The sequence below is a fragment of the Gallus gallus genome, unplaced genomic scaffold (genome assembly GCF_016699485.2).
Source record: "Gallus gallus isolate bGalGal1 unplaced genomic scaffold, bGalGal1.mat.broiler.GRCg7b scaffold_45, whole genome shotgun sequence".
Lineage (NCBI taxonomy): Eukaryota > Metazoa > Chordata > Aves > Galliformes > Phasianidae > Gallus > Gallus gallus.
In genome coordinates this window covers 131581-157978 of record NW_024095997.1, presented here as the reverse complement: position 1 = coordinate 157978, position 26398 = coordinate 131581, and the positions used below count along the sequence as shown (strand labels likewise).

Here is a 26398-nt window from a genome sequence, read left to right as displayed (position 1 = left end):
CCTTTCGGGCTCCTTCTACCCTTTGGGGGTCCTTCTACCCTTTTGGGGTCTTTCTACCCTTTGGGGGTCCCTCAACCCTTTGGGGGTCCTTCTATCCTTGGGGTTCTTTCTACCTTTGGGGGGTCCTTCTACCCTTTTGGGGTCTTTCTACCCTTAGGGGTCCTCCTACCCATTGGGGGTCCTTCTACCTTTTGGGGGTCCTTCAACCCTTTGGGGTTCCTTCAACTCTTTGGGGGTCTTTCTACCCTTGCGGGTCTTTCTAGACTCCAGTCAAGGAGTCTATGAAGACCCCCCCCCCCCCCATATGGCCACCCTTAATATGGACCCCCCCCCCCCCCACAGTGATCTCCCCCCATATGGACCCTCCCCCATATGGACACCCCATAGGGACCCTCACCCAATGAGGTCCCCCCAAAGGGACCCCCCCTACACGGACCCCCACGCCCTGAGGTCCCCCCATATGGCCCCCCCAAATGGACCCCCCCCCCCATATGAACCCCCTCTATACGGACCCCCCCTATGAACCCCCCCACGTGGATCCCCCCATTGGGAACCCCACCCCCTGAGGTCCCCCGATATGGACCCCCCATAGGGACCCCCCCAAATGAACCCCCCAAATATGGATCTCCCCATATTGACCCCCTCTATATGGATGCCCCCCCATGGAATCCCCCCTTTACGGACCCCCTTTACGGACCCCCCCCCCATATGGAGCCCCCCATATGGACCCCCCCCCCCATATGGACCCCCCCCATATGGACCCCCTCTATGTGGAACCCCAATAGGACCCCAATAGAACCCCAATGGGATCCCCCATACAGAACCCCCCCCCCGATACGGACCCCCCCCACCATTGGACAAAAGGCGGAGGCGCGGCCAGCTCTGATTGGCCGCTTTCATTTATTGAGGGGCACTTCCGGTAGGCGGAGCCACCGCAGGACCCGCCTCTTGGGTGGGCGGGGCCACAGTAGGGGGCGGGGCCGTCTGGTAGAGGACCAATGGCTGTGAAGGAGGGGCGGGGTCACCGAGGTCACCCGATAACCTCAGGTGACCCCAAATAAGTCGATCCCCCCCCCCCCAAAACCGACCCCTCTCAATCGCCCCGCCCTCCTCATAGGCACGTCTCCATCTCGAAGCCACGCCCACTACACAAAGCCCCGCCCCCATTTTGCCTTTCCACCCAATAGGAACGCTTCTCTACCGTAGCCCCGCCCACAGCCCAATGGCAATGCAGCTAATTTAGCCCCGCCCCCATTGGTAAAGCCCCGCCCCCAACCCCCTAGACCAATAGCAATGCTCCTCACAGCAAGCCCCGCCCCCATTGGCACAGCCCCTCCCAATTTACATAGCCCCGCCTCCAGACCAATAGCAATGCGGCGCACACTCGTAGCCCCGCTCCCATAGGCTGAGTCCCGCCCCTTTCCACTATTGCTCCGCCCCTCGACCAATAGCAATGCCCCTCTCCTATAGCCCCGCCCCCTTGACCCGCCCCCCGTCCAATAGCAGCGCTCCTCACAAAGCCCCGCCCCCAATCTCTCAGCCCCGCCCACATTAGCATAGCCCCACCCCCATCCCAGAGCCCCCACCCCCGCCGTCCACGCTATTTACATATCCCCACCCCCCGCCCAATAGCATCGCGCCTCTCGCGTAGCCCCGCCCCCACTCACCACTTGGCCCCGCCCCGCCAGGGCCCTTCCGGCCGCCACGGCCCCGCCCACCGCCAGCCCCACCTCCGTGGCGGCACCCAATGCGAGGAGTGCCTGCGCGCCGAGCACCGCCCCCTGCGTGACGTCAGCGTCAGGCCACGCCCCCACGGGGCGCCCGTCGGGATCCATTGGGAGCCATAGGGACCCATAGAGACCCATAGGGACTCCATAGCGACCCCATAGAGACCAATAGAGACCCATAGGGACACACAGAGAGACCCATAGAGACCCACAAATACCCCATAGAGACCCATAGAGATACATAGACACCCCATAGGGACCCCATAGGGACCCACAGAGACCCCATAGAGACCCATAGAGATACATAGACACCCCATAGAGACCCCATAGATACCCATGGTGACCCCAGAGAGACCCATAGAGCCCCATAGAGACCCATAGGGACCCATAGAGACATATAGAGACCCCATAGGGACCCATAGCGACCCCAAAGAGACCCATGGTGACCCCAGAGAGACCCATAGAGACCCATGGTGACCCCAAAGAGACCCATAGGGACCCATAGAGCCCAATATTGATCCATAGAAACCCACAGAGACCCATAGAGACCCATAGAGACCCATAGGGACCCATAGAGCCCAATAGTGACCCATAGAAACACACAGGGACCCATAGGGACTCATAGAGACCCATAGAGAGACCCCATAAAGACCCACAAAGACCCCATAGAGACCCAGAGGGTCCCATTGAGAGACCCATAGGGAACCATAGAGCACAACAGTGACCCATAGAAAACCACAGGGACCCATAGGAACACATAGAGCCCAATAGTGACCCATAGAGACCCACAGAGACCCATAGGGACCCATAGAGACCCATAGAGACACATAGAGAGACCCATAGAGATCCACAGAGACCCACAGAGACCCCAGAGAGACCCATAGAGACACATAGGGACACATAGAGAGACCCATAGGGACCCATAGAGACCCACAAATACCCATAAACACCCATAGGTGCCCACAGAGACCCCATAGGGACCCATAGAGACCCACAGGGACCCATAGAGACCCACATAGACCCCATAGAGACCCATAGAGCCCAATAGTGACCCACAGGGACCCATAGAGACCCAAAGAGACCCATAGAAACCCATAGAGACCCACAGAGACCCCATAGAGACACATAGGGACACAGAGAGAGACCCATAGAGACCCACAGAGACCCATGGAGCCCAATAGTGACCCATAGAAACACACAGGGACCCATAGGGACACATAGAAACCCATGGAAACCCAGAGAGACCCACAGAGACCCCATAGAGACCCACAGAGACCCCACAGAGACCCATAGAGACACATAGGGACACATAGAGAGACCCATAGAGACCCACAGAGACCCCATAGAGACACATAGAGACCCATAGAAACCCATAGAGACCCAGAGAGACCCACAAATACCCGTAAACACCCATAGGTGCCCACAGAGACCCACAGACAACCCATAGAGACCCAAAGAGACCCCATAGCGACCCATAGAGCCCAATAGTGACCCACAGGGACCCATAGAGACCCATAGAGACCCACATAGACCCCATAGTGACCCATAGAGCCCAATAGTGACCCACAGGGACCCATAGAGACCCACAGGGACCCATAGAGACCCACAGACCCCATAGCCCCCCACGACCCCGTGGCCCCCCCGTGACCCCCCGCCCCCCCCCCCGTGACCCCGTGACCTCTGACCCCCTGACCTGCACGTGGGGCGCCATGGCCCAGCAGCGCCCGCAGCCGTTGGGCAGCAGCACCCCCTGCATCACCAACTGCAGGACAGCCAACACCGCGCTCAGCACCGACAGCGCCAGCGCAGCCCGGGCCTATGGACAACCGACAGCACCCCATGGCACCCCATAGCACCCCATGGCACCCTATGGCACCCTATGGCACCTGTAGGGTCACCCCATGGCACCCCATGGCACCTGGAGGGTCACCCCATGGCACCCCATGGCACCCCATGGCACCCATAGGGTCACCCCATGGCACCCCATGGCACCTGGAGGGTCACCCCATGGCACCCCATGGCACCCCATGGCACCTGGAGGGTCACCCCATGGCACCCCATGGCACCCCATGGCACCTGGAGGGTCACCCCATGGCTCCCAATGGCACCCCATAGCACCTGGAGGGTCACCCCATGGCTCCCCATGGCACCCCATGGCACCCCATAGCACCTGGAGGGTCACCCCATGGCTCCCAATGTCACCCCATAGCACCTGGAGGGTCACCCCATGGCTCCCAATGTCACCCCATGGCACCTGGAGGGTCACCCCATGGCACCCCATGGCACCCCATGGCACCTGGAGGGTCACCCAAGGGCACCCAATGGCATCCAGTGGCACCCTATGGCACCTGTAGGGTCACCCCATGGCACCCCATGGCACCCCATGGCACCTGTAGGGTCACCCCATGGCACCCCATGGCACCCCATGGCACCCCATGGCACCTGGAGGGTCACCCCATGGCACCCCATGGCACCTGGAGGGTCACCCCATGGCTCCCAATGGCACCCCATGGCACCTGGAGGGTCACCCCATGGCACCCCATGGCACCCCATGGAACCCTATGGCACCCCACGGCACCTGGAGGGTCACCCCATGGCACCCCATGGCACCCCATGGCACCTGTAGGGTCACCCCATGGCACCCCATGGCACCCTATGGCACCCTATGGCACCTGTAGGGTCACCCCATGGCTCCCAATGGCACCCTAAGGCACCTGTAGGGTCACCCCATGGCACCCCATGGCACCTGGAGGGTCACCCCATGGCACCCCATGGCACCCCATGGCACCTGGAGGGTCACCCCATGGCACCCCATGGCACCCCATGGCACCTGGAGGGTCACCCCATGGCACCCCATGGAACCCTATGGCACCCCATGGCACCTGGAGGGTCACCCCATGGCTCCCAATGGCACCCCATGGCACCCCATGGCACCCCATGGCACCTGGAGGGTCACCCCATGGCACCCCATGGCACCATATGGCACCTGTAGGGTCACCCCATGGCACCCCATGGCACCCCATGGCACCCATAGGGTCACCCCATGGCACCCCATGGCACCTGGAGGGTCACCCCATGGCACCCCATGGCTCCAATGGCACCTGGAGGGTCACCCCATGGCACCCCATGGCACCTGGAGGGTCACCCCATGGCACCCCATGGCACCCAATGGCACCCCATGGCACCTGGAGGGTCACCCCATGGCACCCCATGGCACCTGTAGGGTCACCCCATGGCACCCAATGGCACCCCATGGCACCTGTAGGGTCACCCCATGGCACCCCATGGCACCTGGAGGGTCACCCTATGGCACCCCATGGCACCCTATGGCACCTATAGGGTCACCCCATGGCACCCCATGGCACCCATAGGGTCACCCCATGGCACCCCATGGCACCCCATGGCACCTGTAGGATCACCCCATGGCACCCAGTGGCACCCTATGGCACCTGTAGGATCACCCTATGGCACCCTACGGTACTCATAGGATCATCCAATGGCACTCCATGGCACCCATAGGGTCACCCCATGGCTCCAATGGCACCCTATGGCACCTGTAGGGTCACCCCATGGCACCCAATTGCACCCTATGGCACCTGTAGTGTCACCCCATGGCTCCCAATGGCACCCCATGGCACCTGGAGGGTCACCCCATGGCTCCCAATGGCACCCCATGGCACCTGGAGGGTCACCCCATGGCTCCAATGGCACCCTATGGCACCCTATGGCACCCTATGGCACCTGGAGGGTCACCCCATGGCACCCCATGGCACCCTATGGCACCTGTAGGGTCACCCCATGGCACCCAATGGCACCTGTAGGGTCACCCCATGGCACCCCATGGCACCCCATGGCACCGGTAGGGTCACCCCATGGCACCCCATGGCACCCCATGGCACCCGGAGGGTCACCCCATGGCACCCCATGGCACCCCATGGCACCCTATGGTACCTGTAGGGTCACCCCATGGCACCCCATGGCACCCCATGGCACCTGTAGGGTCACCCCATGGCACCCAATGGCACCCTATGGCACCTGTAGGGTCACCCCATGACTCCCAATGGCACCCTATGGCACCCTATGGCACCTGTAGGGTCACCAATGGCACCCAATGGTGCCCCATGGCACCCTATGGCACCTGTAGGGTCACACAATGTCTCCCAGTGTCACCCTATGGCACCTATAGGGTCACCCCATGGCACCCAATGGCACCCTATGGCACCTATGGGATCACCCAAGGGCACCCATTGGCACCCCATGGCACCCTATGGTACTCATAGGGTCACCCAAGGGCACCCTATGGCACCCTATGGCACCTGTAGGGTCACCCCATGGCACCCCATGGCACCCTATGGCACCTGTAGGGTCACCCCATGGCACCTATAGGATCACCCTAAGGCACCTGTAGGGTCACCCCATGGCACCCAATGGCACCCCATGGCACCTGGAGGGTCACCCCATGGCACCCAATGGCACCCTAAGGCACCTGTAGGGTCACCCCATGGCACCCCATGGCACCCTATGGCACCCTATGGCACCTGTAGGGTCACCCCATGGCTCCCAATGGCACCCTAAGGCACCTGGAGGGTCACCCCATGGCACCCCATGGCACCCCATGGCACCTGGAGGGTCACCCCATGGCACCCCATGGCACCCCATGGCACCTGGAGGGTCACCCCATGGCACCCAATGGCACCCTATGGCACCCTATGGCACCTGTAGGGTCACCAATGGCACCCAATGGTGCCCCATGGCACCCCATGGCACCTGTAGGGTCACCCCATGGCACCCTATGGCACCTGTAGGGTCACACAATGTCTCCCAGTGTCACCCTATGGCACCTATAGGGTCAGCCCATGGCACCCAATGGCACCCTATGGCACCTATGGGATCACCCAAGGGCACCCCATGGCACCCTATGGTACTCATAGGGTCACCCAAGGGCACCCTATGGCACCTGTAGGATCACCCAATGGCACCCAATGGCACCCTATGGTACTCATAGGGTCACCCCATGGCTCCCAATGGCACCCTATGGCACCCCATGGCACCCTATGGTACTCATAGGGTCACCCAAGGGCACCCAATGGCACCCAATGGCACCCTATGGTACCCATAGGGTCACCCGAGGGCACCCTATGGCACCCCATGGCACCCTATGGCACCTGTAGGGTCACCAATGGCACCCAATGGCATCCAGTGACACCCTATGGCACCCTATGGCACCTGTAGGGTCACCCCATGGCACCCCATGGCACCCTATGGCACCCCATAGCACCCTATGGTACTCATAGGATCACCCAATGGCACCCTATGGCACCCTATGGCACCTGTAGGGTCACCCCATGGCTCCCAATGGCACCCAGAGGCACCTATAGGATCACCCAAGGGCACCCCATGGCACCTGGAGGGTCACCCCATGGCACCCCATGGCACCCCATGGCACCTGTAGGGTCACCCCATGGCACCCCATGGCACCCTATGGCACCTGTAGGGTCACCCCATGGCACCCCATGGCACCCAATGGCACCCTATGGCACCTGTAGGATCACCCCATGGCACCCAGTGGCACCCCATGGCACCTGGAGGGTCACCCCATGGCTCCCAATGGCACCCCATGGCACCTGTAGGATCACCCCATGGCACCCAGTGGCACCCTATGGCACCTGGAGGGTCACCCCTTGGCTCCAATGGCACCCTATGGCACCCTATGGCACCTGTAGGGTCACCCCATGGCTCCCAATGGCACCCTAAGGCACCTGGAGGGTCACCCCATGGCACCCTATGGTACCTGTAGGGTCACCCCATGGCACCCCATGGCACCTGGAGGGTCACCCCATGGCACTCCATGCCACCCTATGGCACCTGTAGGGTCACCCCATGGCACCCCATGGCACCTGGAGGGGCACCCCATGGCACCCCATGGCACCCTATGGCACCTGTAGGGTCACCCCATGGCACCCCATGGCACCTGGAGGGGCACCCCATGGCACCCAATGGCACCCTATGGCACCTGTAGGGTCACCCCATGGCTCCCAATGGCACCCTAAGGCACCTGTAGGGTCACCCCATGGCACCCCATGGCACCTCTAGGGTCACCCCATGGCACCCCATGGCTCCAATGGCACCTGGAGCGTCACCCCATGACTCCCAATGGCACCCCATGGCACCTGGAGGGTCACCCAAGGGCACCCAATGGCATCCAGTGGCACCCTATGGCACCTGTAGGGTCACCCCTTGGCTCCCAATGGCACCCCATGGCACCCCATGGCACCTGGAGGATCACCCAGTGGCACCCTATGGTACTCATAGGATCATCCAATGGCACTCCATGGCACCCATAGGGTCACCCCATGGCACCCAATGGCTCCCTATGGCACCTGTAGGGTCACCCCATGGCACCCCATGGAACCCTATGGCACCTGTAGGGTCACCCCATGGCTCCCAATGGCACCCCATGGCACCCTATGGTACTCATAGGGTCACCCAAGGGCACCCAATGGCACCCAATGGCACCCTATGGCACCTGTAGGGTCACCCCATGGCACCCAACGGGACCCTATGGCACCTATAGGATCACCCAAGGGCACCTGTAGGGTCACCCCATGGCTCCCAATTGCACCTGTAGGGTCACCCCATGGCTCCCAATGGCATCCCATGGCACCTGGAGGGTCACCCCATGGCACCCCATGGAACCCTATGGCACCTGTAGGGTCACCCCATGGCTCCCAATGGCACCCTATGGCACCTGTAGGGTCACCCCATGGCACCCTATGGTACCTGTAGGGTCACCCCATGGCACCCCATGGCACCCCATGGCACCTGGAGGGTCACCCCATGGCACCCCATGGCACCCTATGGCACCTATAGGGTCACCCCATGGCACCCAATGGCACCCTATGGCACCTGTAGGGTCACCCCATGGCACCCCATGGCACCCTATGGCACCTATAGTGTCACCCCATGGCACCCAATGGCACCCTATGGCACCTGTAGGGTCACCCAATTGTACTTATAGGGTCACCCCATGGCACCTATAGGGTCACCCCATGGCACCCAATGGCACCCTATGGCACCTATAGGGTCACCCAATTGTACTTATAGGGTCACCCCATGGCACCTATAGGGTCACCCCATGGCACCCAATGGCACCCTATGGCACCTATAGGGTCACCCAATTGTACTTATAGGGTCACCCAATGGCACCCTATGGTACTCATAGGGTCACCCTATGGCACCTATAGGGTCACCCAATAGCACCCCATGGCACCTATAGGGTCACCCAATTGTACTTATAGGGTCACCCCATGGCACCTATAGGGTCACCCAATTGTACTTATAGGGTCACCCCATGGCACCTATAGGGTCACCCTATGGCACCCCATGGCACCGATAGGGTCACCCAATTGTACTTATAGGGTCACCCCATGGCACCTATAGGGTCAGCCCATGGCACCCTCTGACCCCCCCCGTGCCCCATAGCGCGCCCTATGTCACTCACCAGCCCCACGGCCTCCTTGCCCGCCGCTGCCAGCAGCACCGCTCCGGTCACCATGAACTGTGGGGCACAGCTGCCCTATAGCCGCCCCATAGATGCCCCACAGATACCCCATAGCCACCCCATAGTCACCCCATAGATACCCCATAGCCGCCCCATAGCCACCCCATAGCTGCCCCACAGATACCCCATAGCCGCCCCATAGATACCCCATAGCCACCCTATAGCAACCCCATAGCTGCCCCATAGCCACCCTATAGTCGCCCCATAGATCCCCCATAGCCACCCCATAGCTGCCCCACAGATACCCCATAGCTGCTCCATAGCCGCCCCATAGATACCCCATAGCCACCCCATAGCTGCCCCATACATACCCCATACATAACCCATAGCTGCCCCACAGCTACTCCACAGCTGCCCCATAGATACCCCATAGATCTCCTTTAGATTCCCCATAGATACCCCATAGCTGCCCCATAGCTGCCCCATAGATTCCCCATAGATACCCCATAGCTACCTCATAGATACCCCATAGCCACCCCATAGCTGCCCCATAGCTGCCCCATACATACCCCATACATACCCCAAAGCTGCCCCATAGCTACTCCATAGCTGCCCCATAGCTGCCCCATAGATACCCATAGCCACCCCATAACCACCCCATAAGTGCCCTATATGTGCCCCATAACGACCCCAAGTGCCCCTTAGCCACCCCATAAGTACCCCAGCTGCCCCATAACCACCCCATAACTGCCCCATAAGTGCTCCAAATGTCCCATAACCTCCCCATAACTGCCCCGTAAGTGCGCCATAACCACCCCAAATGCCCCATAACCGCCCCATAAGTGCCCCATAAGTGCTCCAAATGCCCCATTACCTCCCCATAACCACCCCGTAAGTGCCCCATAACCGCCCCAAATGCCCCATAACCGCCCCATAAGTGCCCCATAAGTGCTCCAAATGCCCCATTACCTCCCCATAACCACCCCGTAAGTGCCCCATAAGTGCCCCAAATGCCCCATAACCGCCCCCTAAGTGCCCCATAAGTGCTCCAAATGTCCCATAACCTCCCCATAACCGCCCCGTAAGTGCCCCATAACCGCCCCATAAGTGCCCCATAAGTGCTCCAAATGCCCCATAACCTCCCCATAACCACCCCGTAAGTGCCCCATAACTGCCCCAAATGCCCCATAACCACCCCAAATGCCCCATAACCACCCCATAACTGCCCCATCAGTGCTCCAAATGTCCCATAACCTCCCCATAACTGCCCCGTAAGTGCCCCATAACTGCCCCAAATGCCCCATAACCACACCAAATACCCCATAACCGCCCCATAAGTGCCTCATAAGTGCTCCAAATGCCCCATAACCTCCCCATAACTGCCCCATAACTGCCCCATAACAGCCCCAAATGCCCCATAACCGCCACATAACCACCCCGTAAGTGCCCCCCACACCCCACACCGGCCCCCCGCCCCACAGACCCCCTCACCAGCACCCCGGTGCCCACGGGGACCCCGAGTTGGGTACTGAAAGGATCCTGTAGGGCTGCCAGCAGCGCCGCCCCCAAAGACGTCTGTAGGGCCCCCATCAGCATCTGCGTCACCTGGGGGGCAGAGACCCATAGCGGGACCCATAGGGGCCCATAGGGATGCATAGGGACCCATGGGGACCCAGAGGGGTGCATAGGGACCCATGGGGACACATAGGGACCCCATAGAGACACATAGAGACCCAGAGGGACGCATAGGGACACACTGAGATACATAGGGACCCATAGAGACCCCATAGAGACCCATAGGGACCCATAGAGACCCATAGAGACACACAGGGACCCATAGGGATGCATAGGGACCCCATAGAGACCCATAGGGACCTCATAGGGACCCATAGGGACACATAGAGACCCATAGGGACACACAGGGACCCATAGGGACATATAGAGACCCTTAGAGACCCATAGGGACCCCATAGAGACCCCATAGGGACCCATAGGGACACTTAGGGACATATAGGGACCCATAGGGACCCATAGGGATGCATAGGAACACATAGAGCCCCATGGGGACCCATAGAGACCCATAGAGACTCCTAGGGATGCATAGGGACCCATAGGGACACATAGGGACCCATAGGGACCCATAGAGATACACAGAGACCCATAGGGACACATAGAGACCCATAGAGACCCATAGGATCACATAGGGACCCCATAGGAACCCATATAGATCCAAAGGGATGCATAGGGACATACAGGGACCCATGGGGACCCCATAGGGACCCCATAGGGATGCATAGGGTCGCATAGGGACCACATAGGGACCCATACAGATCCAAAGGGATGCATAGGGACACATAGGGACCCATAGAGACATATAGGGACCCATAGAGACCCATAGAGATCCACAGGCAGCCCATAAGCTCACATAGGGACCCATAGAGACACATAGAGACCCATAGGGACCCCATAGGGACGCATAGGGACCCATAGGGACCCACAGAGACCCACAGGGACCCATAGAGACATATAGGGATGCATAGGGACCCATAGGGACACATGGGGACACATAGGGACGCATAGAGACATATAGGGACCCATAGGGACCACATAGGGACCCATAGGGACCCATAGGGATGCATAGGGACCCATAGGGACACATGGGGACATATAGGGACCCATAGGGACCACATAGGGACCCATAGGGACCCATAGGGATGCATAGGGACCTATAGGGACACACAGAGACACATGGGGAGCCATAGGGACCCACAGAGACCCCATAGAGTCCCACAGGGAGCCCACGAAGACCCCATGGAGCCCCACGGAGCCCCATAGGGACCCCCACTCACCCCCAGCGCCTTCGCCTCCCCCTTCAATCCCCGCTTGGGTTTATGGGGCTGTCCGTTTCCGGGTCCCCCCGGGACGATGCGGGTCAGCACCACCACTTCCTCCATCGTTCCACTGAGGGGGACACGTCCCGCGACATCCCATAATAGCCCCCCCGGTGCCCCGCCACATCCCATAATAGCCCCCCGGTGCCCCACGGCATCCCATAATAGCCCCCCGGTGCCCCGCCACATCCCATAATAGCCCCCCGGTGCCCCGCCACATCCCATAATAGCCCCCAGCCCCTTACAACCCGTGAGTACTCCCCCCCTATCAATCCCAACTTCCATCCCGTAATACCCCCCGATATCCCATAATAATCCCCCCTTCCATCCCATAATACATCCCCAATACCGCATAACACCCCATAACACCCCATAATACCCCATAACCCCCCATTAATCCCCCATTAATCCCCCCCTCCATCCCATAATCCCCCATAACCCCCCATGAATCCCCTCCTCCATCCCATAATACCCCCCAATACCCCATAATCCCCCATAACCCCCCATTAATCCCCTCTCCATCCCATAACACCCCATAATACCCCATAACCCCCCATGAATCCCCATAACCACCCATGAATCCCCCCCTCCATCCCACAATACCCCTTAACACCCCATAATACCCCCGAATCCCCCATAACACCCCATAATCCCCCATAACCCCCCATGAATCCCCCCCTCCATCCCATAATACCCCACAATACCCCACAATCCCCCATAACCCCCCATGAATCCCCCCTCCATCCCATAATCCCCCATAACCCCCCATGAATCCCCCCCTCCATCCCATAATCCCCCATAACCCCCCATTAATCCCCCCCTCCATCCCATAATACCCCATAACACCCCATAATATCCCATAATCCCCCATAACCCCCCATTAATCCCTCCTTCCATCCCATAATCCCCCATAACACCCCATAATCCCCCCTTCCATCCCATAATACCCCTTAACACCCCATAATACCCCCCAATCCCCCATAACCCCCCATGAATCCCCCCCTCCACCCCATAATCCCCCATAATCCCCCATAACCCCCCATTAATCCCTCCTTCCATCCCATAATCCCCCATAACACCCCATAATACCCCATAATCCCCCATAATCCCCCATAACCCCCCATGAATCCCCCCCTCCACCCCATAACACCCCATAATCCCCCATAACCCCCCATTAATCCCCCCTTCCATCCCATAATACCCCATAACCCCCCATAACCCCCATTAATCCCCCCTCCATCCCATAATACCCCATAACACCCCATAATACCCCCAATCCCCCATAATCCCCCATGAATCCCCCCCTCCATCCCATAATCCCCCATAACCCCCATTAACCCCCCCTTCCATCCCATAATACCCCTTAACACCCCATAATACCCCCCAATCCCCCATAATCCCCCATAACCCCCATTAATCCCCCCTCCATCCCATAATCCCCCATAACACCCCATAATACCCCATAACCCCCCATTAATCCCCCATTAATCCCCCCCTCCATCCCATAATCCCCCATAACCCCCCATTAATCCCCCCCTCCATCCCATAATAATCCCCCATAATCCCCCATAACCCCCCACGAATCCCCCCTCCATCCCATAATCCCCCATAACACCCCATAATACCCCATAACCCCCCATGAATCCCCCATTAATCCCCCCCTCCATCCCATAATCCCCCAAAACCGCTAATCCCCTCTCCATCCCATAACACCCCATAATACCCCATAACCCCCCATTAATCCCCTCTCCATCCCATAATACCCCCCAATCCCCCATAATCCCCCATAACCCCCCATTAATCCCCCCTCCATCCCATAATAACCCCCCATAATCCCCCATAGCCCCCCATGAATCCCCCCCTCCATCCCATAATACCCCACCGCCATTCAGGACTTCGGACCCCCCTCCCCCCCCCCCGCCCCGTTTTGGCTCCGCCCCGTTTTGTCTCCGCCCCCCTTTGGCTCCGCCCCCTTTGGCTCCGCCCTCCTTTGGCTCCGCCCCCTTTTGACCCCGCCCCCCTTTGGCCCCGCCCCCCTTTGGCTCCGCCCCCTTTGGGCCCCACTTTCCTTTTTTAAGGCGAAACGGAGCAATTTGGGTTAAAAAAGAAACCCCCAAACACCCCAAAAATGCCGTTTTTTGACGGCTGCGGCCCCATTTTGGGGTGAAATCGGGGAATATGGGGGGGCTGAGTCCCATCTGAGGGCTTTTGGGCCCCAAAATCGCTGTTTTTTGCAGTCTCAAAATCCCCATTTTTGCCCCAAATCCCCATTTTTCACTCACAAAAATCGCCATTTTTGCCCCAAAACGACATTTTTAGTCCTAAAATCCCCATTTTTGCCCCAAACCCCCATTTTTCATTCTAAAAATGTCCATTTTTGCCTAAAATTCACACTTTTATTTCACAAAAATCGCCATTTTTAACCAAAATCTCCATTTTTTATTACAAAAAATCGCCGTTTTTGTCCCCAAATGGACATTTTTACTCCTAAAATCCCCATTTTTTTGCCCAAAATTGCCCCAAATCCCCATTTCTCACTCACAAATCCCCCATTTTTGCCAAAAATTCACACTTTTATTGCTCAAAAATCGCCATTTTTGCCCCAAATCCCCATTTCTTACAAAAATCGCCATTTTTGCCCCAAACCCCCATTTTTCATTCTCAAAAATCGCCGTTTTTGCCCCAAATTCACACTTTTATTTCACAAAAATCGCAATTTTTAACCAAAATCTCCATTCTTATTACAAAAAATCGACATTTTTGCCCAAAATTCCCATTTTTAGTCCGTAAATCCCCATTCTTTCCCCAAAATTGCCCCAAGTCCCCATTTCTCACCCACAAAACCCCCCATTTTTGCCAAAAATTCACACTTTTAGTTCTCAAAAATCGCCATTTTTGCCCCAAATCCCCATTTTTAACCCCAAAATTCCCCATTTTTGCCCCCAAATTGCCCCCAAATCCCCATTTTTACCCAATATCCCCATTTTTTACTCACGAAAATCGCCATTTTTGCCCCAAATTCACGCTTTTATTGCTCAAAAATCGCCATTTTTGCCCCCAAATCCCCATTTTTAACCCCAAATCCCATTTTTACTCACAAAAATCGCCATTTTTGCCCCCAAATCGACATTTTTACTCCTAAAATCCCCATTTTTTTGCCCAAAATTGCCCCAAAGCCATATTTCTCACTCACAAAACCCATTTTTGCCAAAAATTCACACTTTTATTGCTCAAAAATCGCCATTTTCCCCCCAAAATTCACATTTTTAACCCCCAAATCCCCGTTTTTTCCCCAATATCCCCATTTTTTACTCACAAAAATCATCATTTTTGCCTCAAATCCCCATTTTTAACCCCCAATTTCCCCATTTTTGCCCCAAAATCCCCATTTTTGACCCCGAATTGCCCCCCAAAATCCATATTTTTAACGCCAAAACCCCAATTTTTCGCTCACAAAAATCGCCACTTCTGCCCCAAATGGGCATTTTTAGTCCTAAAATCCCCATTTTTGCCCAAAATTACCCCAAATCCGCATTTCTCACTCACAAAACCCCCCATTTTTGCCCCCAAATTCACTCTTTTACTGCTCAAAAATCGCCATTTTTACCCCCCGAAATCCCCATTTTTAACCCCAAATTCCCCATTTTTGCCCCCAAATCCCCATTTTTCACTCACAAAAATCGCCATTTTTGCCCCAAATTGACATTTTTAGTCCTAAAATCCCCATTTTTTGCCCAAAATTACCCAAAATCCCCATTTCTCACTCACAAAACCCCCCATTTTTGCCCCCAAATTCACTCTTTTATTGCTCAAAAATCGCCATTTTTACCCCCCGAAATCCCCATTTTTGCCCCCAAAATTCCGCCCCGCCGTGACCAAAAACCGCCATTTTCATCCCTTCATTCCGACTCCGCTTTTGGGGTAAAAAAGCGCCGCTTTGGGACCGCCGAGGAGGGCGATGGAGGGGGGCGGCCACGTGACCACGGCGGCGATGTGCAGTGACGTCATCAGAGGTGACGTCATCGCGGGGGGAGGAACGCGGCCCTTTCAGATGGGGGAGGAGGGGACGTCAGGACCCCAAAATCGCCCGAATTCACCCCAAAATTCCCCACTTTTGCCCCGAATTGCCCCACATCCCCTTTTTGCCGCTCCCAAAAATGCCCATTTTTTACCCCAAATCCCCATTTTTTTACCGTCAAAAATCCCCGTTTTGCCCCAAAATCTCCATTTCTGAACCCTCGAAATCCCCATTTTTGCCCCAAAATCCAACCCAAAAATGGGGCTCCCGAACCACCCCGGGGGGGGGGGGCGCTGATTTAAGACCCAAAATTGCCCGAATATGACCCAAAATTGGGAGGGGGGGGCAGTGTCTGACCCACCACGGGGCGGGGGGGACTTATAAGACCCAAAATCGCCCGAATTTGACCCAAAAATGCCAAAAATGGAGGGGATGGGGAGGCGGTTCTGACCCACCTGAGGGGGGGAGCACTGATTTAAGACCCAAAATCGCCCGAATTTCACCCAAAAATGGAGGGGAGGGGGGCAGTGTCTGACCCACCACGGGGGGGGGGGGGAATTTTAAGACCCAAAATCGCCCGAATTTGACCCAAAAATGCCAAAAATGGAGGGGATGGGGGGGCGGTTCTGACCCACCTGGGGGGGGGCACTGATTTAAGACCCAAAATTGCCCGATTTTGACCCAAAATTGGGAGGGGGGGGCAGTGTCTGACCCACCACGGGGGGGGGGGGCTTTTAAGACCCAAAATCGTCCGAATTTGACCCAAAAATTGAGGGGATGGGGGGGGCGGTTCTGACCCACCTCGGGGTGGGGGGGGCACTGATTTAAGACGCAAAATTGCCCGTTTTTGACCCAAAATTGGGAGGGGGGGGGGGGGCAGTGTTTGACCCACCTCAGGGGGGGGGGCTTTTAAGACCCAAAATTGCTCGAATTTGACCCAAAAATGGATGGGAGGGGGGGGCGGTTCTGACCCACCTGGGGGGGGGCACTGATTTAAGACCCAAAATTGCCCGATTTTGACCCAAAATTGGGAGGGGGGGAGGGGCAGTGTCTGACCCACCTCGGGGGGGGGGGGGCACTTTTAAGACCCAAAATCGCCCGAATTTGACCCAAAAATGCCAAAAATGGAGGGGATGGGGGGGCGGTTCTGACCCACCTGGGGGGGGGCACTGATTTAAGACCCAAAATCGCCCGAATTTCACCCAAAAATGGAGGGGAGGGGGGGGGCGGCTCTGACCCACCTGGGGGGGGCACTGATTTAAGACCCAAAATTGCCCGATTTTGACCCAAAATTGGGAGGGGGGGAGGGGCAGTGTCTGACCCACCTCGGGGGGGGGAATTTTAAGACCCAAAATCGCCTGAATTTCACCCAAAAAAGGAGAGGGGGAGCGGTTCTGACCCACCTGGGGGGTGGGGGGGGGGGAACGGGGGGCACTTTTAAGACCCAAAATCGCCCGAATTTGACCCAAAAATGCCAAAAAAGGAGGGGATGGGGGGGCGGTTCTGACCCACCTGGGGGGGGGGCACTGATTTAAGACCCAAAATCGCCCGATTTTGACCCAAAATTGGGAGGGGGGGAGGGGCAGTGTCTGACCCACCTCGGGGTGGGGGAGGGGGGGGGGGCACTTTTAAGACCCAAAATCGCCCGAATTTGACCCAAAATTGGGAGGGGGGGGCAGTGTCTGACCCACCTCGGGGTGGGGGGGGCACTGATTTAAGACCCCAAATCGCCCGATTTTGACCCAAAAATGGAGGGGGGTGGGCAGTGTCTGACCCACCTGGGGGGGGGGGGGGGAATTTTAAGACCCAAAATCGCCCGAATTTGACCCAAAAATTGAGGGGAGGGGGGGGCGGTTCTGACCCACCTGGTGGGGGGCACTGATATAAGACCCAAAATCGCCCGAATTTGACCCAAAAATGCCAAAAATGGAGGGGATGGGGAGGCGGTTCTGACCCACCTGGGGGGGGGGAGGGGGCACTGATTTAAGACCCAAAATTGCCCGTTTTTGACCCAAAATTGGGGGGGGGGGGGGGCAGTGTCTGACCCACCTCGGGGTGGGGGGGGGACTTTTAAGACCCAAAATCGCCCGAATTTGACCCAAAAATTGAGGGGAGGGGGGGGCGGTTCTGACCCACCTCGGGGTGGGGGGGGCACTGATTTAAGACCCAAAATCGCCCGAATTTGACCCAAAAATGCCAAAAAAGGAGGGGATGGGGGGGCGGTTCTGACCCACCACACGGGGGGGGGGGCACTGATTTAAGACCCAAAATTGCCCGTTTTTGACCCAAAATTGGGGGGGGGGGGGGGGGGGCAGTGTCTGACCCACCTCAGGGGGGGGCTTTTAAGACCCAAAATCGCCTGAATTTGACCCAAAAATGGAGGGGAGGGGGGGGCGGTTCTGACCCACCTCGGGGTGGGGGGGGCACTGATTTAAGACCCAAAATTGCCCGTTTTTGACCCAAAATTGGGAGGGGGGGGGGGGGGCAGTGTTTGACCCACCTCGGGGGGGGGAATTTTAAGACCCAAAATTGCCCGAATTTGACCCAAAAATGGAGGGGAGGGGGGGGGCGGTTCTGACCCACCTGGGGGAGGGGGGGCACTGATATAAGACCCAAAATCGCCCGATTTTGACCCAAAAATGCCCGATTTTGACCCAAAATTGGGAGGGGGGGGGGGGGGCAGTGTCTGACCCACTTCGGGGGAGGGGGGCTTTTAAGACCCAAAATCGCCCGAATTTGACCCAAAAATTGAGGGGGGGGGGGGGGCGGTTCTGACCCACCTGGGGGGGGAGGGGAGGGCACTGGTATAAGACCCAAAATCGCCCGAATTTGACCCAAAAATGGAGGGGAGGGGGGGGCGGTTCTGACCCACCTGGGGGGTTTTGGGAGGGAACGGGGGGGCACTTTTAAGACCCAAAACCATCGGATTTTGCCCCAAAATTGGGGCTCCCGGCCTATCCAGGAGGGGGGGAGGGATGGGGGGACTTTGGAAGGACCCAAAATCGCCCGAATTTGACCCAAAATTGGCGCTCCGGACCCACCTGAGGGGGCGGAGCGTTTCGGGCTCTTCGGATCCCTTTGCGACGTTTTCGGCACCGGCAGAGCCGCCCCATAGGGAGAAACCCCAAAAAGTTCTGCTTTCACCCCAAAAGTGAAGGCGGGTTTTGATGGTTTTTAACCGAAATCGTCAGAATTGGCCCCAAAGTGGAGGCGGAAAAGGAAGAAAAAAAGGGGGTTCTGTCAATATGGGGGGGGGGGGGGGGGGCAGAAATGGCCCCAAAATGATCCAAGATGACCCGAATTTGCCCCAAAAATCCCCAAAATGACCCCAAAATGAGCCCAAATGACCCAAATTTGCCCCAGATTGCCCCAAAATGGCCCCCAAATGACCCAAATTTGCACCAAATAGCCCCAAAATGGCCCCCGAATGACCCCAAAATGAGCCTAAATGACCCAAACTTGGCCCAAATACCTCCAAAATAGCCCCAAAATGAGGAAAAATGACCCAAATTTGCCCCAAATAGCCCCAAAATGGCCCCAAAATGACCCCAAAATGAGCCCATATGACCCAAAAATCCCCAAATATCCCCTATAATGGCCCCAAAACAAACAAAAATGACCCAAATTTACCCCAAATGTCCCCCAAATGACCCAAATTCACCCCAAATATCCCCAAAATGGCCCCAAAATGACCCAAAATGACCCAAATGACCCCAAATATTCCTAAAAATGGCCCCAAAATGAGGCAAGAAGACCCAAATTTGCCCCAAATAGCCCCAAAATGACCCCAAAATGAGTCCATGTGACCCAAAAATCCCCAAATATCCCCTAAAGTGGCCCCAAAACAAAAATGACCCAAATTTACCCTAAATGTCCCCAAAATGACCCAAATTCACCCCAAATATCCCCAAAATGACCCCAAAATGAGCCCATATGACCCAAATATCTCCAAATATCCCCCAAAATGGCCCCCGAAAGAACAAAAATGACTCAAATTTACCCAAAATGGCCCCAAAATGGCCCAATTTCACACCAAATGTCCCCAAAATGGCCCCAAAATGACCCAAATGACCCAAATATTCCTAAAAATGGCCCCAAAATGAGGCAAGAAGACCCAAATTTGCCCCAAATAGCCCCAAATGGCCCCAAAATGAGCCTAAATGACCCCAAAATCCCCGAATATCCCCCAAAATGGCCCCCAAAAGAACAAAAATGACCAAAATTTACCCAAAAAGGCCCCAAAATGACCCAAATTCGCCCCAAATATCCCCAAAATGGCCCCAAAATGACCCAAATGACCCAAATATTCCTAAAAATGGCCCCAAAATGAGGCAAGAAGACCCAAATTTGCCCCAAATAGCCCCAAAATGACCCCAAAATGAGTCCATGTGACCCAAAAATCCCCAAATATCCCCTAAAGTGGCCCCAAAACAAAAATGACCCAAATTTACCCTAAATGTCCACCAAATGACCCAAATTCGCTCCAAATATCCCCAAAATGGCCCCAAAATGAGCCCATATGACCCAAATATCCCCAAATATCCCCCAAAATGGCCCCCAAAAGAACAAAAATGACCAAAATTTACCCAAAAAGGCCCCAAAATGACCCAAATTCGCCCCAAATATCCCCAAAATGGCCCCAAAATGACCCAAATGACCCAAATATTCCTAAAAATGGCCCCAAAATGAGGCAAGAAGACCCAAATTTGCCCCAAATAACCCCAAATGAGCCCAAAATTTTGCCCCATTTCCCTTCAAAATGACATCGAAGAACCCCCAAATAATCCCCCAAATCCGCATTTTTCACCCCAAAGAACCCCAATCCATCCCCACCCACCCCCAAAATGACCCCATTTCCACCCAAAATTGCCCCATTTACCCCCCAAATGACACCAAAGAATACCCCAAAATGGCCTCATTTCCCCCCAAATAGCCCCAATTTCCCCAAAATGACCCAATTTCCCCCCAAAAATGCCCTCATTTCCCACCAAAAAGATCCATTTCCCCCCAAAATTGCCCCAATTCCCACATAGTTGCCCCTTTTCCCCCAAAATTGCTCCATTTACCCCCAAAATGACACCAAAGAATCCCCAAAATGGTCCCATTTCCCCCCAAAATGACCCAATTCCCCCCAAAATGACCCCATTTCCCCAAAATTGCCCCATTTCCCCCCAAAATGACCCCATTTCCCCCCCAAAATTGCCCCATTTTCCCCCAAAATGACCCAATTCCCCCCAAAATGACCCCATTTCCCCAAAATTGCCCCATTTCCCCCCAAAATGACCCCATTTCCCCCCCCAAATTGCCCCATTTTCCCCCAAAATGACCCCATTTCCCCCCCAAAATGGCCCCATTTCCCCAAAATTGCCCCATTTCCCCCCAAAATGACCCAATTTCCCCCCCAAAATTGCCCCATTTTCCCCCAAAATGACCCAATTCCCCCCAAAATGACCCCATTTCCCCAAAATTGCCCCATTTCCCCCCAAAATGACCCCATTTCCCCCCCCAAATTGCCCCATTTTCCCCCCAAATGACCCCATTTCCCCCCCAAAATGGCCCCATTTCCCCAAAATTGCCCCATTTACCTCCAAATTTGCCCCATTTCCCTCCCCAAATTGCCCAATTTTCCCCCCAAATGGCCCCATTTCCCCCGAAAATGACCAAAATTTCCCCCCAAATGATCCATTTCCACAAAATTGCCCCATCTCCCCCAAAATGACCCCATTTCTCCCAAAATGGCCCCATTTCCCCCCAAAATGACACCAAAGAATCCCCCCAAATGGCCCCATTTCCCCCCAAAATTGCCCTTTTTCCCCCCCACAATGGCCGTTTCCCCCAAAATGGCCCCATTTGCCCCCCAAAATGGCCCCATTTCCCCCAGTATCATCCAATTTCCCCCCATATTGCCCCATTTCCCCCCAAATTGCCCCATTTTCCCCCAATTTGCCCCATTTCCCCCCAATTTGCCCCATTCCCCCCCCAAATTGCCCCATTTCCCCCAAAATGGCCCCATTTCCCCCCAGTATCATCCGATTCCCCCCAAAATTGCCCCATTTCCCCCAAAATGGCCTCATTTCCCCCCAAATTGCCCCATTTCCCCCCAGTATCATTCCATTTCCCCCAAAATTGCCCCATTTCCCCCCCAAAATTGCCCCATTTTCCCCCAGTATCATTCAATTTCCCCCCATAATTGCCACATTCCCCCCCAATTTGCCCCATTTCCCCCCAAATTCCCCCTTTTCCCCCCAAATTGCCCCATTTCCTCCCAATTTGCCCCATTTCCCCCAAAATTGCCCCATTTCCCCCCAATTTGCCCCATTTTCCCCAAAATAGCCCCATTTCCCCCCAAAAATGGCCCAATTTCCCCCAAAATTGCCCCATTTCCCCCCAATTTGCCCCATTTCCCCGCAGTATCATTCAATTTCCCCCCATATTGCCCCACTTCCCCCCAAATTGCACCGTTTCCCCCAAAATGGCCCCATTTCCCCCCAAATTGCCCCATTTCCCCCCAGTATCATTCAGTTTCCCCCCATATTGCCCCATTTCCCCCCAATTTGCCCTATTTCCCCCCAGTATCATCCAATTTCCCCCCAAATTGCCCCATTTCCCCCAAAATTGCCCCATTTCCCCCCAAAATGGCCCCATTTCCCCCAGTATCATCCGATTTCCCCCAAAATGGCCCCATTTACCCCAAAATTGCCCCATTTCCCCCATAATTGCCCCATTTCCTCCCAGTATCATTCAGTTTCCCCCCATATTGCCCCATTTCCCCCCAATTTGCCCCATTTCCCCCCAGTATCATCCAATTTCCCCCCAAATTGCCCCACTTCCCCCCAAATTGCACCGTTTCCCCCAAAATGGCCCCATTTCCCCCAAAATGGCCCCATTTCCTCCCAGTATCATTCAGTTTCCCCCCATATTGCCCCATTTCCCCCCAATTTGCGCCATTTCCCCCCAGTATCATCCAATTTCCCCCCAAATTGCCCCATTTCCCCCAAAATTGCCCCATTTCCCCCAAAATGGCCCCATTTCCCCCCAGTATCATCCGATTTCCCCCAAAATGGCCCCATTTACCCCAAAATTGCCCCATTTCCCCCCAAAATTGCCCCATTTCCTCCCAGTATCATCCAATTTCCCCCCATATTGCCCCATTTCCCCCCAAATCGCCCCATTTCCCCCATAATTCCCCCATTTCCCCCCAGTATCATCCGATTTCCCCCCATATTGCCCCATTTCCCCCCCAAATTGCCCCATTTCCCCCCAGTATCATCCAATTTCCCCCCATATTGCCCCATTTCCCCCCAAATCGCCCCATTTCCCCCATAATTGCCCCATTTCCTCCCAGTATCATCCGATTTCCCCCCATATTGCCCCATTTCCCCCCAAATTGCCCCATTTTCCCCCAGTATCATTCAATTTCCCCCCATATTGCCCCATTTCCCCCCAAATCGCCCCATTTCCCCCAAAATTGCCCCATTTCCCCCCAAAATGGCCCCATTCCCCCCCCTCCTCTCTTTGCCTGACCTCCGCTGCTCTTTTTGCCCCAATTCGGCCCTTTTTGGCCCAAACGTTGCCCTCTTCCACCCCCTTTTATGGGATCCGGCACCGGATGTGGGGCGCCCCAAAACCCCTCATTACACCCCCAAAATGCTCTGATTCAGCCCCAAAATGGGGTGATTCAGCCCCAAAACGGATCATTACGGCCCGCAATGGGGTCAGGGTGGCCCCAAAACCCATAATTAGGACCCAAAATGGGGCGGAGTCCCCAAACAAACCGGTTCCAAAACTCCCAAATCCGGTTTGGAACCCCAATAAAAGCGGCGCCCAACCCAAATTGGGGCACTTTGGCCCCAAAATGGAGATCCTGACACGAAGAAATGGGATTTTCAGCCCCAAAAGTGCCATTTTCAGCCCCAAAATGCACATCCTCGGCTCCAAAACTGAGATTTTTCAGCCCCAGAAGTGCTATTTTCGGACCCCAAAATGGGACTTTCAGCCCCAAAATGGAGATCCTCAGCTCCAAAAAAAAAAAAAAAAAGGGGATTTTCTGCCCCCATATTGGGATTTTCAGCCCCGAAGTGCCATTTTCAGCCCCAAAACTCAGTTCCAGAACTCCAAAAACGGATTTTCAGCCCCAAAAGTGCCGTTTTCAGCCCCACAGTGCTCTTTTCAACACCAGAAGTGCCATTTTCAGCCCCAAAATGCAGTTCTTCTATTCCAGAAATGCGATTTTCAGCCCCAGAATTGCCATTTTCAGTCCAAAAACGGGGATTTTCAGTCCTAAAACGGAGTTCCTCATCTTCCAAAATGACATTTTTTAAGCCCAAAAAGTGCCATTTTCAGCCCCAAAACGGAGTACCTCCATTCCAGAAATGAGATTTTCAGCCCCCTAAAGTGCGATTTTCAGCCCCAAAGTGCGATTTTGAGCCCCAAAACATACCATTACGGCCCGCAATGGGGTCAGGGTGGCCCCAAAACCCATAATTAGGACCCAAAATGGGGCGGAGTCCCCACACAAACCGGTTCCGAAACTCCCAAAACCGGTTTGGAACCCCAATAAAAGCAGCGCCCAACCCAAAGTGGGGCACTTTGGCCCCAAAATGGAGTCCTGACACGAAGAAATGGGATTTTCAGCCCCAAAATGGAGTTCCTCAGCTCCAAAATTGGGATTTTCAGCCCCAAAATGGAGTTCCTCGCTTTCCGAAATGACATTTTTAAGCCCAAAAAGTGCCGTTTTCAGCCTCAAAATGAGATTTTTCAGCCCCAAAATGGAATTTTCAACCCTGAAATTGGGTCCCAGAAGCCCAAAATTGAGACTTTCAGCCCTAAAATGGAGTCTCGATCCCAAAAGTGCCGTTTTCAGCCCCAAAACGGGCTCCATGAATCCCCAAATTGAGATTTTCAGCCCCCAAAGTGCCATTTTCAGCCCCCAGATTGGATTTTCTCGCCCCAAAATGAGGCCTCAGAGCCCCCCATAGCGGTGTTCTTCGCCCCTCCCCGCTCACCTCGTTAATTGGCGCTAATTAACGTTGGCTCATTAACGACTTCGGGCGGCTCCAGAGTCGGTTTTGGTTCCTCCTTCCACTTTGGGTGGAAAAAAGCAGAAATTGGGACGGAAAGGGTGGGGTGATGACGTCATCACGGGTTTGGGGGGGAAAGGGGTCGTTTTGGTTCAAAGAGTGCAGGGGGCTGCTCCTCGTTTGCATGTCATTTGCATATCGTTTGCATACAGAGGCGCAATGGGATTTTCAGCCCCAAAATGGGGTCTCCGAAGCCCAAAAAAGGCATTTTTAGCCCCCAAATGGGGTCCCTGAATAAAAAAAAGGACATTTTTAGCCCCAAAATGGGGTCCCCAAATCCCTACATTGGGATTTTCAGCCCCAAAAATGGGGTCCCTGATTCAAAAAAAAAAAGGGGCATTTTTAGCCCCAAAATGGGACTTTAAGCCCTCAAAAATGGTATTTTCAGCCCCAAAATGGGGGACCAAAAATCCCCAAATTGAGACCCCGAAATTGATACAAAGAATGGCACTTTCAGCCCCAAAAAGATGGAACCCAAAATGGCATTTTCAGCCCCAAGAATGGGATTTTCAGACCCAAAATTGACATTTCCAGCCCCAAAAGTGGACTTCTGAGTCCCAAAATGTCATTATTCAGTCCCCGGCTCGTTTGCATACCTCTCATTTGCATAAACCACGCCTCCCTTTTTGTCAGCAAGTGATAAATATATATATATTTGCGCGTTTGCATATCATTTGCATATCGTCCCGCCCCCTTTGGCACAGTTTGTACGCTGGCTCATTTGCATATCGCAGTCCTTATTTGCATGGTGCAGTCCTCTTTTGCATATCGTAGTCCCCATTTGTTTATCGCTACGTCCTCATTAACAAAGTGCTCGTTTGCAGCGGTGCGTGGTGCTCATTTGCATGTCGTGCTCCTCATTTGCATGTCGTGCTCCTCATTTGCATACAACACTCGTTTCCACGTGGCTTTTCTCGAATTTGCATACCACTCCCAGGTCATTTGCATATCAGTCCGAGCTCATTCACGTGTCATGCGCGTGCTCATTAACATAACAATGCCTCGTTTGCATACCATGGCTCTGATTGGTGTGTCACATTCATTTGCAGTGCTCATTTGCATATTGATATCATTACCAGAACCCCAAAAAAAGCACAAAAATGACCCCAAAAATCTCAAATATCCCAAAATGCCCCAAAATCACCTCAAAAAACCCACAAAAATGGCCTCAAATGCCCCCC

The 26398-nt window shown here is 55.2% G+C and overlaps 1 protein-coding gene across 8 annotated transcripts; it reads right to left on the bottom strand.

Moving 5' to 3' along the window:
- Positions 1 to 881: 881 nt before the first annotated feature.
- On the bottom strand, positions 882 to 26398 carry LOC107050532. 8 transcript variants are annotated; one of them, XM_040657092.2, is made up of 8 exons: positions 25143 to 26398; positions 19179 to 19271; positions 12078 to 12189; positions 10720 to 10833; positions 9229 to 9285; positions 3421 to 3543; positions 1668 to 1781; positions 882 to 1002 (listed from the first exon to the last, which is right to left on the bottom strand). In XM_040657092.2, the coding sequence occupies exons 3-8, from the start codon at positions 12180 to 12182 to the stop codon at positions 901 to 903; spliced, it is 615 nt and encodes a 204-aa protein (XP_040513026.1). In that variant the 5' UTR covers positions 12183 to 12189; positions 19179 to 19271; positions 25143 to 26398; the 3' UTR covers positions 882 to 900. The 8 variants fall into 8 exon arrangements, 7 of the variants coding, with proteins under 7 accessions (XP_040513026.1, XP_040513024.1, XP_040513025.1 ...); XM_040657090.2 differs by having other exon boundaries at positions 23662 to 25229; XM_040657091.2 differs by lacking the exon at positions 19179 to 19271.

Excerpts from the sequence above, each read along its gene's own strand:
- LOC107050532 (XM_040657088.2), bottom strand. Across the intron at positions 10,834-12,077 it reads GGGAGGCGAAGGCGCTGGGG|GTGACGCAGATGCTGATGGG; the intron begins GTGAGTGGGGGT and ends TCTGCCCCCCAG. Across the intron at positions 1,003-1,667 it reads TGGCGGGGCGGGGCCAAGTG|CCATTGGTCCTCTACCAGAC; the intron begins GTGAGTGGGGGC and ends CCTCCTTCACAG.